At 41.5% G+C, this 18,039-nt stretch overlaps 1 protein-coding gene across 1 annotated transcript; it reads left to right on the forward strand.

The window, feature by feature from the left end:
• The first annotated feature begins 10,318 nt into the window (after window positions 1-10,318).
• Window positions 10,319-18,030, forward strand: LOC120241887 (cell death regulator Aven-like). Its single transcript, XM_039247271.1, has 5 exons — window positions 10,319-10,352; window positions 11,225-11,295; window positions 13,130-13,225; window positions 16,381-16,741; window positions 17,540-18,030. Exons 1-5 carry the CDS (start codon window positions 10,319-10,321, stop codon window positions 17,653-17,655), a joined length of 678 nt encoding a protein of 225 aa, XP_039103202.1. The 3' UTR covers window positions 17,656-18,030.
• Window positions 18,031-18,039: the final 9 nt, after the last annotated feature.

Genomic DNA, 18,039 nt, shown 5'->3' on the forward strand with positions numbered 1-18,039 from the left:
GTCTTCTTCCAGCTTGCTGTCTGGAATTTTGATGGGATAGCGGGAGCCCTGGTCATCATCTGGCATCATGGTGAGAAGGGTCTTCATAGGAATGGTAGAGCAATGAACTGGAAGGAGCCTGGACCACCATGCCAGCATTTGACCACCTAAGTTTCAACTTCATTTGGTTGATAGTGATGTACCTTCTTATCTTCTTTAAGCCATAAGTTCTCAGGTCTTCCTTGCACACAGCCAGACCTAATCGTAAGGGACACACTAATTTACTACAGTCATTTCTTTTTTTTTTTTTTTTTAACATTACAAATAGTTTATTGTCAAATTAGTTTCCACATAACACTCAGTGCTCATCCCCACAAGTGCCCTCCTCCATGCCCATCACCCCCCTCCCCCCCACATCCATCAGTCCTCAGTTTTTGTCAGCATTCAAGAGTCTCTCATGGTTTGCCTCTCTCCCTTTCCCCCGCCATTTCCGCCCTTCTTCTCCCCCTTGTTCCTCCGTCAAGTTCCTCCTAATCCTCCTATACGTGCAAACATATGATATTTGTCCTTCTCTGCCTGACTTATTTCGCTCTGCATAACACCCTCAAGGTCCATCCATGTTGCTACACATGGCCAGATTTCATTGTTTCTCATTGCCATGTAGTATTCCATGGTATAGTAAAACCACATCTTCTGGATCCATTCGTCCGTTGATGGACACTTAGGCTCTTTCCATGTTTTAGCTATTGTGGAGAGTGCTGCTATGAACATTGGGGTCCATGTGCTCCTATGCCTCAGCATTTCTGTATCCCTTGGGTAAATTCCTAGCAGTGCTATTGCTGGGTCCTAGGGGAGTTCTATTGTTAGTTTCCTGAGGAACCTCCACACTGTTTTCCAGAGGGGCTGTACCAGTTTACATTCCCACCAACAGTGTAGGAGGGTGCCCGTTTCTCCACATCCTCGCCAGCATCTAGAGTTCTCTGATTTGCTCATTTTAGCCACTCTGACTGGCGTGAGGTGGTATCTCAGTGTGGTTTTGATTTGTATTTCCCTGATGAGGAGGGATGCTGAGCATCGTTTCATGTGTCTGTTGGCCATCTGGATGTCCTCTTTGGAGAAGTGTCTGTTCATGTCTTCTGCCCATTTCTTCACTGGGTTGTTTGTTTTTCGGGCGTGTAGTTTGGTGAGTTCCTTATAGATTCTGGATATTAACCCTTTATCTGATATGTCATTTGCAACTATCTTTTCCCATTCCGTTGGTTGCCTATTAATTTTCTGGGTTGTTTCCTTGGCTGTGCAGAAGCTTTTAATCTTGATGAGGTCCCAACAGTTTATTTTTGCTCTTGATTCCCTTGCTTTTGGGGATGTGTCAAGTAAGAAGTTGCTGCGGTGGAGGTCAAGGAGGTTGTTTCCTGCTTTCTCCTCTAGGGTGTTGATAGTTTCCTGTCTCACGTTCAGGTCCTTTATCCATTTTGAGTTGATTTTTGTGCATGGTGTGAGAAAATGATCTAGTTTCATTCTTCTGCATGTTGCTGTCCAGTTCTCCCAACACCATCTGTTAAAAAGGCTGTCTTTTTTCCATTGGATATTCTTTCCTGCTTTGTCAAAGATCAGTTGGCTGTATACTTTTGGGTCCACTTCTGAGTTCTCAATTCTGTTCCATTGGTCTATGTGTCTGTTTTTGTGCCAATACCATACTGTCTTGAGGATGACAGCTTTGTAGTAGAGGCTGAAGTCTGGGATGGTGATACCTCCCGTTTTGGTTTTATTTTTCAGTATTACTTTGGCTATTCGGGGTCTTTTGTGGTTCCATACAAATTTTTGGATAGTTTGTTCTAGTTTTGAGAAGTATGCTGGTGCAATTTTGATTGGAATTGCATTGAATGTGTAGAGTGCTTTAGGTAGTAATGACATCTTAACTATATTTATTCTTCCTATCCATGAGCATGGAATGTTTTTCCATTTCTTTGTGTCTTCTTCAATTTCCTTCATAAGTTTTCTATAGTTTTCATCATACAGATCTCTTGTATCCTTGGTTAGGTTTATTCCGAGGTATTTTATGGTTTTTTGTGCAATTGTGAATGGGATCAGTTTCTTGATTTCTCTTTCTGTTGCTTCATTATTGGTGTATAAAAATGCAACCGATTTCTGTACGTTGATTTTGTACCCTGCAACTTGGCTGAATTCTTGGATCAGTTCTAGTAGGCTTCTGGTGGAGTCTGTCAGGTTTTCGATGTACTACAGTCATTTCTAACATCTTAAGATTCCATTGCTTGTTTGAGGGATTGATCCTTCAATTCTCTTACTTATTCTTCCTTGTCTAATCATTTGCTTTTATCTTGGGATTCTATGCCAGGGTTTGATGTTGGCCTTGTTTCAGAAAATCATTGATCTTGAGGTGCCTTGGTGGCTCAGTCAGCTGAGCACCCAACTCTTGATTTTGGATCAGGTTATGATCTCATGGTTTGTGGGTTTGAGACCTGCTTTGGGCTCTGTGCTGACAGTGTGGAGCCTGCTTGGAATTCTCGCTCTCCCTCTCTCTCTGCCCCTTCCTCATGTGTACTCTGTAAACAAACAAACATACATACATATAAACTTAAGGGGGAAAAAGTGATCTGAGAGATTTTATTAGATTGCCTACAGTGGTACAAGGTTAACAGAGTATTCACCAATTATTTTGGGGAAAAATAGCTAGATTCTAAATTCCAGAATGTCAGCATCATCCTTCTCTCATAAAGCCTGGAAACCTCTCAGGGTACTTGAGTGTATTTGGCTTTTCCTTCAACATGGTCCATGCAGATGGGGAAGCCACATTTTAGGGGCATTGGAAAGATAGGCACATCTTATCATGTGGTGCTCAATGTGGATATTTGATGGTCAGGGGCATTTGGGGACCCCTGTCTGGTGAGAAAGCTAATTATAGGTCACTATTGAGCAGGAGGAGAGATTTTTCTTACTAGTACTGTTCTTTTGGCTTGACCTAACTTTTTTTTTTATTAATCACTGTAATGACTTGAATAATAGTTCTCATAAAGACAGAGAGTTAGCTGTTGCTTTCTTTGGGGTATATATTGAAGTGCTTGACATCTACGTCTAGAAAAGTTCATCCATGGAAGCTAGACATTGGGTGGCAAAGATGTTTTATGTCCTATTAGCTGAACTATGGGTTATCTTTGGTTTGATCTGTGTCAGCCTGTAGACTTAGGATCCACCTTGACCTTTCAAATACCTCGTAGATGAGAATAGAGAAATTCAGAGAAAAAAAAGGGTATATATTTCATTTTCCTATAACAGCCATCATGGTGACTATTTAGACTTACTCTCTTTCTATGAAGATTGTGAGCTTGCCAGCCTATGGGGTTCATTTGTGATTTCCCAGAGACCTATGTCCTGGTGGAGGGCATATTCTCAGGGCTGTGTGGCAGATAAAGGAAGGTGATCCCGATGAAGAGCCAGGAAAATGGAGCTTCAAATGAAGTATTCATCCAGAACTAGTGATCCATTCCTCTTGCTTTTTAGACTTGGTTTCTGAAAGGAGGCACCACATAGGTCTGGGCCAATTTTGTGAGAAAAAGCTCCAAATTCCTAGGACAGATGTCAGTTATGGGAATTGCCTGCCACTACCAAATTATTGGAATTGGGTGTAACTAGGCTTGGGCACATCTTCTTTCTTTCATGCTTACTCTTCGTGTACATCTGATGTATATTGTTGAAACTAGAAATCTTAGCAGGTTCTTATTGACCACATAAAGGTTGTTCCTTGTAATCCCACCTGAACTTCCTCTGGAGAGCTTCCTGGTTATATTAAGTCCTTTCAGGTGTTTTTGCTGGTGGTGCAGAAAGGGTAAGCTTATAATTCAAAGCTGTGTTATCTATGACTAGATGGTAAGCTTTTGAAAGCATATTGGTACTGTAGAATTCTAACAAGTGTAGTGTCCACTTTTTCAGTGATTCTAAGACTGTTTTAGACCAATGTGAGAAGGTAGGCAGAGTGAGAATCCGGAGTATTATAAATACAGTGATGGAGTTGGTATATCACCTTTATTTCTCCTGTCATTAACAGAATACTATCATTATCAGAGTTCTGTGAAACTTAGTTTTATTTTTAGAAGGCCTATTGTAGTTATTTAAAAGAACCCTTGAAGTAATCCCTTTCCTAAAATGAAGAATTACTTATTTTTGAGTTTAGATTTTCATGTCTTCAAACATGTCAGCATGTCAAATATTAGTATATCAAATGTCATAAATATTTGTTATCTGTTTTTGTCCTAGGGAACTCAGATAGCGAAGAAACCTAGTGGAAATAACTTTATTAATTATAGGTCTAATAACAAATGGTAGGACCCAACAGGTGCTGGTGTCCAGCCATTAACTGACCGTGTGTCCTTGGTCAGGACATTGAGCCTCTCTAGACCTAACATTCTCTGTTCTTCTATAAAGTGAAGGATAGAATGAATGACATCTGTGGTTTCAGCCTATGAGATCTATGTATGTTTTGTCTTAAATGCATTCTGAGAAGTTCTTCGCCCTAAGGACATTTTAGCTTTTTTTTTTTTTTTTTCTTTTAGATTTCCTTCCTTCTTTTTGGCTAGGTTCCAAAAGTAACATGTGCTTGTTGTTTACAAAGGAAAATTCATCTGGAAAATGTATTATGCAGAAAGGAAAAGTCTCCTTCAGTCCCACCCTCTGAGAGAGAATCATTCTTAAAATAGGTATATAATTATCTTGGCTTATTTCTATGCATATATTAGTATTTTGTGATATATACACACATGTGTATATAGCAAATGTGTATATGCATATGCATATATATATTAAACTTGATTTTTCATGTAATAGTTGAAATAATATCTTTCCATCAGTATATATAGTTACCTTATTTTTTTAAATTGAGGTATAATTGACATGTAAAACTATATTAGTTTTAAGTGTACAACATGATTCAATATTTGCATATATTATAAAATGGTAACCAGAAATCTATTTAACATCTGTTACATAGTTATAGTTATTTTTCTTGTGATGAGAACTTTTAAGATCTACTCTCAGTAACTTTCAGTTATGCAAATACAGTGTTATTAGCTGTAGTCATCATGCTGTATGTTACATAAGCTACCTTATTTTTCAAATGCCTCATACAGTGTCACTAATTAAATATTGGAGGCACACCAAATACACATTTTAGTCAAATGGTCAAATGTTATGTCATATTTTACTGAAACTAAAGCTAAATAATTATCACTGTCATAGAATGGATGTCTGGAATACAAAAAAAAAAAGATCTGAAAATTTAACAAAACTTAAAATTCTGTAATAAAAGTTTATAGTAGTCAGATTTAATTTTGACAATATATGTTCTCCTTTTCTTCCAATGCCTGGTGTTGGATTATTCCTGGGGTCACTATACTACAGAGTATAGTACTGATGATATTAATGTTGCCCCTTGGCAACTAACCTTGTTTCCTCCAATAATAACTAGGAAAAGACTAGGTAATGACTTAACGTCCTCATTAACCACTGGCCTTGGAGATTTGTGTGATGATCATAAGTTTAATTGAAGGAATCTCAGAAATTGAAGCATTGTGCACTGCTTGAAACTTACTCTCTAAATACCTTTAGGAGCATACGTAAGATTGCTGCCAATGCATATATCCAACTTTCTGATATTTTTGCTGCCTCACATAATTAGTTACTTGAAAAAAAAAAACCCTGTCATTAACTTTGGCTCTAAATTGTGGCAGTATATTAATGTGGTTGACTTTCAAGATGTAACAGAATTGTTTCAATAGCACATGTATCTCTGTATCTCTGCTTTCATTGCATGCATACCAGCTTCACCATGATTTCTGGGATAGAATGACACAAGACTTTTTATATGTTAGGAAAATGTGAATTTTCAAAATCTGTCCATTTTGTTTAAATCTGCCCCTGCCTTATTTAGCAAATTCTAGTGAATAAATCATGTTCTTAATAAGCAATCATTGGATTTAGCAGGCCTGCGATTTTGGTATCCTTATACGCAAAGTAGAATTTTATGGGTTTTTTGTTTCTGTTGTTGCTTCAAGCAGCCTGTATAAGAGGTACCAGCTCTTGCCCCATCTTGTTTGAGGATTTTTCTGTAAGTACACAACAAGGCAGTTCCACAACCTCTTATAACTCATGAAATTAGTCTTTGGCCGAAGAAGAAGAAAGTACAGAACGCCATTTATGCTTTCTAGTTGTGTCCATTTCACTGTGCCATAATTACCATGTGAACACACACCTGTGTGAGTGTGACCGAAGCTTTGAATGCTTGCAGCTCCTCAGACACCCTTCACCATGCTTGTTCCATTGTCAACCACAGTTAGCTGTCACTGTTTGTTGCTTTCCACTCTATATTTCTTCATCTGGGCTCACCATGTGAGTGTGAGAGACCAGGAACTCTTCCAATAAGAGAATAAAGCAAGAGCAGGATTGAATGGATTGTTAAGGAAGTGTGCTGTTTGTTTGAACAAGTGAGCAGGAAAAGGGGCACAGGGAGAGAGAGAGAAAGAGAGAATCTTAAGCAGGCTCCACACTCAGTAAGGAGCTGGATGTGGGGCTCAGTCCCACAAACCATGAGATCATGACCTGAGTGGAAATGAGGAGTCGGACCCTCAACTGACTGAGCCACCCAGGGGTCCCTGTGCTGTTTTATTTAAAGGAGGCCTTCATGTCCGAGTGTCTGATGCACACAATAGAGCAGTGGCACATTTGGTAATATCACCATTGTTTTTGTGTGTGTTGCAGTATGAGTGAGGAAGAAGAATGTTGGTAAACTGTTTTCCAAAAGCACTCTTGATGCCAGGATTCATAATTTCCACAAACCTGAACACTCTTTGATCTTCAGGGACAGGAGTAGACAGATTGGCATTCTTTTGTAGACATTTGAACAAGCTTATTTTTCAAAGTTGGCCTCTATATTACTTATTTATTACAATTTTAAAAGTGTATTTTTGAAGTTGGATTACCGTAAGCAAAACATGTTTTTGGTATCTCTTTTTCCTCAAGCATTTTCTTCTTTGTATTTTGTATGTGTGTCTTTTGTATGAATCAGAGATGACTTCATGGATGTCATTGTGATTTTATAGATTTTCCTATTCTTAAAATTTTACATTGCTCAATTACAAAATCCATGTCTGATAACTTTGGTATCTTAACCTCTATGGACCTTTCTCTAGGGTTTTATTTTTTCCCCCTGTCTTAGTTTTTTGTTATCTTGGTCTCTTCTCTTGATATACTTGATGGTTTTTAATGAATTTTGGACACTGGTTATGAAAAACCGAGATAATTTTAGGCTACTGATAATGTCATTTTCCTCCATAAAGGATTTACTTTTGCTTCTTATAGGCAGAATCAGAGAGTGAGATGATTTACAGCTTTGTTTGAGACTGTGTAAGGGTTGGTTTATTCCTGCTTCGTTCCCACTTTTTGTTTGTTTGTTTTTGAGAGAGAGAGAGAGAGAGAGAGCACAAGTGGGAGAGAAGGAGACAGAGAACCCCCAGCAGGTTGCATGAGCTGAGCCTGATGCAGAGTTTGATCTCACAACTGTGAGATTGTGACCTGAGCTCAAATCAAGAGCTGGACATTCAACCAACTGAGTCCCCCAGGTGCTGCCTGCTCCCGCCCCCGGTCCCCAATTCCAAGATCTACTCATCAGGGCTCCCAGCTGAAAGTTTTGGATTTTCTAAAATTCTTCCTCATCCTTGGGCCCTGAACTCCAATTTTTGTCTGCTTTGTACCATAAAACTAGCAAAAGCTCTCCACATTTTTACAGCCTCCTGGTTGTAACTTTGTGCTCAGTTCTTCAGTTTCTCAGCACCACCTGTGGGAATACACTAATGCCTTAAAGGGAAAAGCAGTTCTTTTTTTAAAATTTATTTTTTAAAAACTGTTTATTTTTGAGAGAGAGACAGAGCGTGAGAGGAGGAACGGCAAAGAGAGAGGAGCACACAGAATCCAAAGCAAGGTCCAGGCTCTGAGCTGTCAGCACAGAGCCTGAAGCGGGGCTCGAATTCATCTGCGAGATCATGACCTGAGCCGAAGTCAGGTGCTCAACCAACTGAGCCACCCAGGGGCCCTCTTTTTTTTTTTTAATTTAATTTTTAAATTTACATCCAAATTAGTTAGCACACAGTGCAACAGTGATTTCAGGAGTAGGTTCCTTAATGCCTCTTTACCATTTAGCTCAGCCCCCCATGCATAACCTCTCCAGTAACCCTGTTCTCCATATTTAAGAGTCTCTTTGTCCCGCTCCCTGTTTTTATATTATTTTTGCTTCCCTTCCTTTATGTTCATCTGTTTTGTATCTTTTTTTTTTTTTAATTTTTTTAATGTTTATTTCTGAGAGAGAGAGACAGCGTGAGCAGGAGAGGGTCAGAGAGAGAGGGAGACAGAGCATCCGAAGCAGGTTCCAGGCTCTGAGCTAGCTGTCAGCACAGAGCCCAATGCGGGGCTCGAACCCACGAACCGTGAGATCAGGACCTGAGCCAAAGCCGGACGCTCAACCGACTGAGCCACCCAGGTGCCCCTCATCTGTTTTGTATCTTAAAGTCCTCATATGAGTGAAGTCCTATGATATTTCTTTCTCTAATTTCCCTTAGCTTTTTCTAATTTCTCTAGTTCCATCCATATAGTTGCAAATGGCAAGATTTCATTCTTTTTGATGGCCAAGTAATACTCCCTTGTGTGTATGTATGTTATACATATATATGTGGTATATATATATACATATACATATACATATACATATACATACTGCATCTTCTTTATCCATTCATTCATTGATGGACATTTGGGCTCTTTTTATACTTTGGCTATTGTTGATAGTGCTGCTATTAACATTGGGGTGCATGTGTCCCTTTGAAACAGCACACCTGTATCCCTTAGATAAATACCTACTAGTGCAATTGGGTCATAGGGTAGTTCATTTTTAATTTTTTGAGGAACCTCCATACAGATTTCCAGAGGGGCTGGACCAGTTTGCATTCCCACGAGCAGTGCAAAAGGGATCCTCTTTCCCCCACATCCTTGCTAGCATGTGACCCTTGCCAACATCTGTTGTTCCCTGAGTTGTTAATGTTAGCCATTCTCACAGGTGTGAGGTGGTATCTCATTGTGGTTTTGATTTGTATTTCCCTGATGATGAGTGATGTTGAGCATTTTTTCATGTGTTGGTTGGCCATCTGTATGTCTTCTTTGGAGAAGTGTCTGTCATGTCTGGGAAAAGTAGTTCAAATGTCAGGCTTACCTCCTTAGCTTCCCTTCTTTCTGGGACCTATGTCACTCGTGTTCTAAGTGGCTCTTTTTTGGCCTAGTGTTAGCTAGCCTCAGTGAGAGGATTGGTTTGCATCAAGCTATTTAGTCATTGTTGGAATCTTACCTGTATTTGAAAGTGAATATTCAGATATTAAAAAGAGATAGTGTAGCATGCCTTGTTTGCATTACTGTGTCTTGTGCTGGTTATATATTAATCTATGCAGCCACAGCATCTTGTATAATATAGAAGTTCAGAAATGCCAAATATAACACTGAATATGGCAATCAGATATTTGGTCAAGTTTTAAAAATCTACCAGATTTTTAATTTATTCATACATATATGTATACATATATATACACACACATATACTTATAAGTGTGTGTATATATATATATATAAGTATATATATTAGCAAATAGTATTTCTTATTTTCATTCCTTTTCCTCTTTTTCTGTTAGGTGGTTTTATTCTGCTTGATTTGCAAAAGCTCTTTGTACATAAGAGATATTAACCCTTTCCTTATGTGTTATGTGAGCTATAAATGTTTATCACCAGCAAATGTGGTTTGTATGACTGCTACAGTTTTGGATTTATTGAGGTTTTTGGTGGCCTTTTTATATCTCTTTTTAAAAACTAATGTTGCACAGATATTTATAAAGAAAGTACACAGATACAGTCATAATGTATACATGCACATCAATACTCATCTATCCATATACACATATAAAACCTTATTAATTATATCATTTAGATCCTTTATTATCATAATTTTTGAGGGATCAAATTGATTTGCTGATGACTGAGAGTATTAATTTTACCCCTTCTTCTAATAGTGGTGTTCTTGGTTCTTTTGGCCTTGAATTTGATCTTGCCAAATGATCATATTTCCCATGTGTTTTGGAAGTGATGGAGGTAGTATAGGTTCTAATTTTATCTTTGTCTCTTTAATTTTGAATTCTTCACTTCTTTTTTCCTCTTTTAATTTAGGAGAATGGATTCTATGGTTAAGTCACCAGAGAGGTATCACAAAGGAGGAGAAGTATGATATGAATGGGTCGAAATGTGTGGGTCTTCTAGACAAGGGGGAAGGATTGGTAAAGAAAGAGCCTAGGCTGGAACATGAAGTATGTTTGGATTGTGAAAGGAGGCTGACTCGAGCAGAAAGTCTTAAGAAAAAGGAAGCAAACATGGGTTTTTGAGGGAGGATCACCTTTTGGAGAATCCTGAAAGCTCGGGAGAGAAAGATTTCTTCGTGTATAAATTAGATGTTCTTAATGCAGACAATTAAATAAATATGCATTTGCGAAATAAGCCCTGTGTCAAAGCTTACTGTCCAGGATCATCTTTCACACGTGTTTATGCTCATTTCACATGTTCGTTTTCCTTTGTTCCACGAGTGCAGAGCAGTGCACTCAGATTCACATGAATGAATTTTGTGCACCTTCTTCGCATTTTATTTTGCATTTGACATTCTACCCAGGGGAATTTTAGAGTGATGGTTGAGGCTGATAATCTCACCTTAGAGAGACAGTATTAAGTCTGTCATATTGTGGGTAAGTCTAGAACTGTGTTCCTTCAGTTCTGTTCTTCTGCCTGTTCAGCTGCACCTGCTCCCCAAATCATAAGGATCTGTTTCCTTGCATACATTAAGCAGATGAGATGAAAATGTGCTAACTAGGAGTAGATGGCCATGTCTGCAGGCGAACTATTTTTTTTGCCTCTCAAGAAGCATGGAGATGGTGACTTACTGAGAACTGGGTGACACAGTGAATGCTGGTGCCCACATTTTCAAGTGCCCAGATTAGTCTACGGTCTGGAAGCCAGGAACCTTGACTGAATGAGATCACTGAATTCGGGACAGTTAGCTCTTCAGAAATGGCCCTTTTTATTTCAAAGGGGAAATTTGGAGAACTGAGTGTTTTCCTTTGGCTTTTGCATAAAGTTGTTTTGTTTTTTCCATCTCTAGGGGACTCATTCTCACAGTTCCGGTTTGTCGAGGAGAAAGAGTGGGATGGTGAAGTGTCGTGTCCAAAACAGGTAAGATGGTTTGTCTGGAATGTGGATTCGTTCTGCTCAAGGCTGAAGACTAACACCCTTACATTACTGTTGAGATAGGCACTCCTTGTAGAAAAGAGTAGTCATTCATGTACAGTTTAGTCTCTGTTACAGAAACTGTTCAGAAAATGTTTGGGGACCTTAAATTATACCGGTCTTTGAAGCTAGAGTTCACCTTTACACCTGGCCATCCGTGTGAATTCCTCATATAGACTGGGCTGTAAGGTAGTAAGTTTATAGTCATGATTTTGTGTGGATGGCTCTCCCATTGGGCCTTCTTTGCCATTTCTTTTTTTTTTTTTTTTTAATTTTTTTTTTTTATTTATTTCTAGGAGAGAGAGAGAGAGACAGCGTGAGCAGGGGAGGGTCAGAGAGAGAGGGAGTCACTGAAACAGGCTCCAGGCTCTGAGCTGGTAGTCAGCACAGAGCCCGACGCGGGGCTCGAACCCACGAACCGCGAGATCATGACCTAAGCAAAAGTCGGAAGCCCAACCGACTAAGCCACCCAGGCGCCCCTTCTTTGCCATTTCTATGAAACTTCCCTTTAGGGTTGAAAAGCAATTTTCCCCCCTTGTGCTGCTTTTAGTATTAGGTGAAAAAAATCCTTAACTTTATAGCTTTAAATAACTCTGTGTCTATAATTAGGAAAATAAAGCCATGAAATAAGGACAGATATCACAGAAGTCTTTCAGCAAATCCATAAAGCCCAACCATTTCATTTGCTTTGTGATCATGCCATGCTTTCTTCCCGAGGAGTTTCAATTCTTTTCCAGGTGGCATTTGACTGATTCTTTCCATATGAAAGATGACAGGTATTCTTAACCTTGTAAAAAGCACAGAGAATTAGTTGTGGCTTGTCCTTTGCTCCCTGACTCCCTGGCGGGAGCATACTGTCTGATACAATGATTAGACAATCTGCCCACAGCCTCAGGCAGGTGGCTGTATCACGGACCCGAAGCCTAAAGGGTCAGGCACCCTCCTTGCCGTTCTGCTACTAGCTCAGCACACGGATACACTGTAAGTGGTTCATTTTATCTCTGGACTGGTGTGATGTTTACTTGTTTGGGATGGACACTGATTTACCACACAGACCGTGCGGCGGGGGGTGTTACTTGTAAAATGACTGCCTGTCACTTTTACATCAAGTATGGATTACCACATGGAAAAAGTAGGGAATTAAAAATACTTGTCTGCTTGAGGCCATGTGGGCATATGCCTGCGGTACGGTTTAGAATTCTAGGACAAATTGCAGACAGATAAACCAAAGCCATCAAGGAGTACGGCAAAAGGCAGACAATTCACGTTTCAACTCCTTTTGAGCCATGTTGACTCTTAGAGAGTATTTCCGTTATCCTGAGGGTTTCAAATAATCCTAAAGTTCTGCATTCATCAGAACACCGAGAACTTGTTCTTGACCAGAAATGTTATTAGATGCAGCCTGTTCAAAGATAAGTGAGACAGAGGCCATGCCTGTACATTGCCCTTCACACAGTGGTGACCCATAGTAGATGATCAGTAAATATTTACATATTTACTGATATGTATTACATAATACAAATACAAATACAAAATATTACATAATAAGTGAAAAAGAGTGTGACAAAATAAGTGGTGTCTTCAGAGAATGAAGATAATACTGTGGGGACCACTTTGGGCTGGCAGGGATGGAGAGCAGCACCAGGGGAAAGAGATTGTTTGAATGGGCCTGGGTGGGGGCGTATGATATGGGTAGGTATCATCTTCTGCCTTTTTACTTCTAAATGGTCATTTGTAATCATCACCTGATATATGTATATAATTTTTCCTCTGTTGATAGAATTCAGCATTTTATTTGGACTGTGAATCATTGGTCTGTGCCCTTCAAGAACTGCCCCTCTCACTCCGCCTCAATGTTGCTGCTGAATTGGTCCAGGTAAAAACCCCGACAGCATCTTCCAGCCGGTGTGGGTTAGGGCAGCAGAAGAAAAAAGTGAAAAATGTCTCTCTGCAGAATGTCTCCCAGTGAGCTTTTGTTTTCCTAAAGCTGAGGGTTTTGTATCAAGGTAGCATTTTGAAAAGTTTTAAGGGAGGGCGCACCTGGGTGGCTCAGTCAGTTAAGCATCCAACTTCAGCTCAGGTCGTGATCGCCTAGTTCATGGGTTCGAGCCCTGTGTCAGGCTCTGTGCTGACAGCTCAGAGTGTGCAGTCTGTTTTTGATTCTGTGTCTCGTTCTCTGCCCTCCCTATTCTCAAAAATAAACATTAAAAAAATTAAAAGTTTTAAGGGAGAAAGCACTTGAAGGATCAAATGTGATAGAACTGAATGAAACGTTAAAGTATAAAGTCGAGGTGGTATTTTACTCAAAAGTTTCTATGCCAGATTCTTTGTTAGCACTAAGCATACAGTGGTGATCAGACACAGTTCCTGCTCTCGTGGAGCTGAATCTGTTGGGAAACAGGAGTATCAACCACGTGACTCAACTGTAGTAAGTCCTATGAAGGAGAAGCATAGAGCGCTACGAGAATGTATATAATAATGCACCTGATCTACTTCGGTGTGATTAGATATGGCTGAAGAAGTGTGCAATTAGCGGAGATCCAAAGTAGAAGAATGCCGGAGTTGGGATTTTAAGAAGACTGACCCAACCAGATCTGCCTTAGTCATACTGCTAATGATGATAGTTATCAAGGGCCGTTGTGGCTGCAGGATGATGGAGAGTGGACTGTGGGGATAGGGCGAAGTGTTGGGTGAATGTACACAAGCAGGCACGTGGCGGAGGAGAGGGGAGGAGAGGCAGCAAAGCAGGAGGCTCCTGTGCTGGTCCCGTGTGCTGGCGGAGCTGGTACTAGGGTGATGGTGGACATGGCAGAGAGCTTGGCTTTCCCAAGAGGTACTGCAAAAGCAAAACTGTCAGGACTTGGTCAAGCACTGGAAGTGGAGAGTGAGCAAAGAATTGCTCTAGGCTTTCTAGCTTGTGCACCTCAGCAATGTGATCGCATCGGGAGGGGCGAGGTTTGGACGTTATGGGTTTGTGCCTCTGAGATAGCAAAGTGCAAATATTAGTTGGATAGAGGAATTTATAGTGCACAGTTAAGGGCTTGAAATGTAAATGTAGGTGATACCAGTGTGAGACAGCAGTTGAATAATGAACTGAGACGAGGCAGCCCAATGGATGTTACTACAGGAACTTCAAAATGTAACTGTGGCTCGACTGAATTTTTTAAAAAGTGAAAACCCTGAGCAGTACTAACTGTAAATAGAATCCCAGCAACTAACATGATCACCTTCATTCTGTACCTGAATGTGATGCTAAGCTTGAGTGGAGGCATGGATTACCCAAGCAATTGTTTCTGCCCCCAGCTGAGGGCAGCTGGTAGAATTTAGGGCTTGAGGACAGTTAAGGGTAGGGCAGAGGAGTAGAGAGGATGGCATTTGCCCCTAAGGGGGAATGGCTATGGTGCTTTCGGAATGTTTGGGGTTTTCTTACCGATTGGGAAAGCACTGCTCTCCCTGCGGGGTGTCCAGAGATGTTCCAAGTCCCAACATACACAGTTGGGTCCCCCAGAATGGTTGTTAGCATCACACATCAGGGTAACACTGAGATGAAGGTGTGGGGGCCTCGGGGAGAAACAGGAAGCACTGTGAGCGTTTGACAGTGAGGATGTTGTATCAGTGGCAGGCCTTAGAAAATAGGTATAAAGCAATCATAGGAACTTTGAAAACCTGGTTAATGTTTTTAAACCTCACTTTCCCACCCCCATGATATAGAACAGTTTCTCTCAATTGTGTTTGCATATTTGAATTAACCTGGGGAGTTAAAAAAAAAAAAAAAAACCCCAGACACCCAATCCAGAACAAACTCAGTGACTCCAGGATTATAATGAAGGACCACGCCCCAGTTCGGGCTTGCACACTGAGAATGATGGATGACTATTTATGTGTAAAGCTATACGGCTCTGAAAGCCCTGAGAGATCATTAGCAAACTGGATCTGCTCAGGATGCTTAAATACGGGGACAGTGCCTCCAACCATAGTTGAACTGCATTCTCACTCTACCCTGCTGCCATGCTGGTCACCCCACGCCTCCTCCTCGCCCCCCGCCCCAACAGAGCTTCTCTGCCTTAGCCCTTACACTACAGTCACCTGGAGAGTTGACTTCTCTTAAATCATTACAGAAAAGTGCACACATAGGTATGTATAACCATGGAATCTGCATCCAGAGTGAGAATCAGAATATGGCTCACACCCCAGAAGCCACCCCTCCCCCGAGTCACCACTGCCCTAAAACTACTCTCCTGATTCCTGATACTCAAGATTGGCTTTGCCCATTTTTGGACTTTTTACAAATGTAATCAAATAGTACGTTTTCTTTGGTGTCTGGGAGTTTTTAGTCAAATGTTACTAAGAGCCCCTCTTAGCTTGATGAGTTTGTCCCTTCACCTTTCTTATTAGCACGTTTAAGTACAGTGAACAGACCTGATTGGCTAAAGGAGTCTCAGTGCCTTTTACAGATGCTTATGTCCTCACAGATGCAAGTGTACATACATTCACATAGACCTGTGGTACTTCCAGGTCTCTGGGCAGTTCTAGAAAGACATGGCCATTTCAACTCCACGTTAGCACAGAGTGGAGAGGGGCATAGGGGGAGGCCCAGCCCTGTTGTGTTTCAGTGAGGTCTCTCCCACATTTTAGCCCCCATCAGGAAGGAAGGGTGCTGGGCCAGGGCCTGAATAAGAGACCCTCTGTGGCCTTCCTGTCTGGATTGAATTGGCCATTGCACAAAGTTTGGCCTCCTTCATTTTTGTTTCTGCTCAAGCAAATGTGGCAAGACTCAGATTTTTTTCTTTTAAATATTTATTTTTGAGAGCAAGAGAGAGACAGAGTGCAAGTGGGAGAAGGGCGGCAGAGAGAGGAGACACAGAATCTGAAGCAGGCTCCAGGCTCTGAGCCATCAGCACAGAGCCCGACATGGGGCTTGAACTCACAGACCATGAGATCATGACCTGAATTGAAGTTGAATGCTTAACCTACTGAGCCATCCAGGTGCCCCAAGACTCAGATTTTTAACTCCTTCTGCTTCTCTTTCAGACTGCTCTCCCTTTAGAGCTTCCTCAGGTAAAACCAAAGAGAAATGATGAAGGCAAGGGACCAGGGATGCAGTTAAAATGGCCCTTGGGGCCCGGAGGCAAGGGGTCCGTCTCTGAGCTGAAGTCTGTTGCTGCTGGCTGCCCCATGTACCTGGGTAAAGATAGCCCAAACCCGGGCCCCACGAAGGGTTCCCAGGAACCCACGGCCTCACTGCAGTCAGCAGCAGGCCACTTGGAGGAGGAATTAGATCTGCTGCTGAGTTTAGATGCGCCTGTAAAGGAGGGAGAGAACATCTTCCAAGACCAGACGTCTCAGGACCAGGAGTCTGAGAAAGATGGGGACGTGGCCCCAGAAGAAAAAGGTATGGCTTTCATTTGATTCCTTATCCATCTTCTTGACTGTTTTTCTGTAAACAGCCCCACCTGCGTCCCCTGCATACAGCTCTCCATCAGTGTCTGACATTGATCTGCTGTGGTCCGCGGACATCTATGTCTGTGCTCTCATCCCTACTTCCCCCTGAGCTGACCTTTCTGACAATATTCCTCCCACTTGATACACCAGGCTTCCAAAGCTGCTACCTGCCTGACTGCAATATTAAACCCAGGGCTGCAGATTGAACTCGCACTATAAAAAGGTATTAAGATCCTCCTAGTCCTCAGCTGTGCAGCAGCAGACCTTTTAATTGACTATCTGAACAGGCCTGTTAACCAACTCTCCAGACTCCTTGCTATTTCGATCTTCTTTTGTACCAAAGAGCACTCCCTCCCCTTTGTGTGGGCTCTGGGAGCCAGGCCCCATGTGATAGGGAGAGGCCCAGGGCACCTGCTCCATCCACACACTGCATTGGAGAACCTTTGAAGACTTTCCAGGAGTGCTACAACACTAAAAAGAAAACTGAGCTGTTGGTCTTTTTAAAAGAAACTAGTGAACTGTGAAAGTCAACTTCAGAATACCTAGAGGGGCCACTTCCTACCCCACTTATTGTTAGGATATTCTTGTATCTTCTCGAGGAGCTGAACTTCTTGAATAATCGAATGTTTCTCCTTGTTGGAAGCAAATAGTTAGCGCTGACTTCGGTCATGGAACAAGCCCCAGGGAAGCCCTAACCCGCAGTCGGGGGACTGGCATGCACGTGCTAACACTGCTTTCCTTCCCCCAGGTCCCGCAGAGCCCTCTGTGACGGAAGGAAAGAACACGGAACCAGAGCAAGCAAGTACATCAAAAACTGTTACTGAGGAAGAGCTTGAAGACTGGTTGGACAGCATGATTTCCTAACATAAACATGAAAAAAAAAAAAGTGCCTGAATCAAGTTTTGGTTGCCTTGCCAGTAAGGGCAGGCCCCAGGCTATCTTTCCAGAACAGCTGGTTTACGAGTACACCCCACGCCAGTGCGCTCCATCACGCTTGCCGCAGGATAGCCTACCTCTACGTTCCGCAACATCCGAGACTGTACCTTTAAGAGGCTCCTTGCATTTGTTCTCTGGCTTAGTGATCTAACAGATCCCTTAAGGGCAGGGGATAGTAGGGCTCTTGTTTCCAGCCTCCTTCCTTTCAGTGTTTACGGCAAAGCAGGTGGTGCTGATAGAATAGACCCAAGCAACAAGGCATGCCATTGGCCAAAATAAATGAACACTGGTGTATGGACTTCCTTTCTTTGT

Source organism: Hyaena hyaena, unplaced genomic scaffold (assembly GCF_003009895.1).
Source record: "Hyaena hyaena isolate Hyena2069 unplaced genomic scaffold, ASM300989v1 scaffold_292, whole genome shotgun sequence".
NCBI lineage: Eukaryota > Metazoa > Chordata > Mammalia > Carnivora > Hyaenidae > Hyaena > Hyaena hyaena.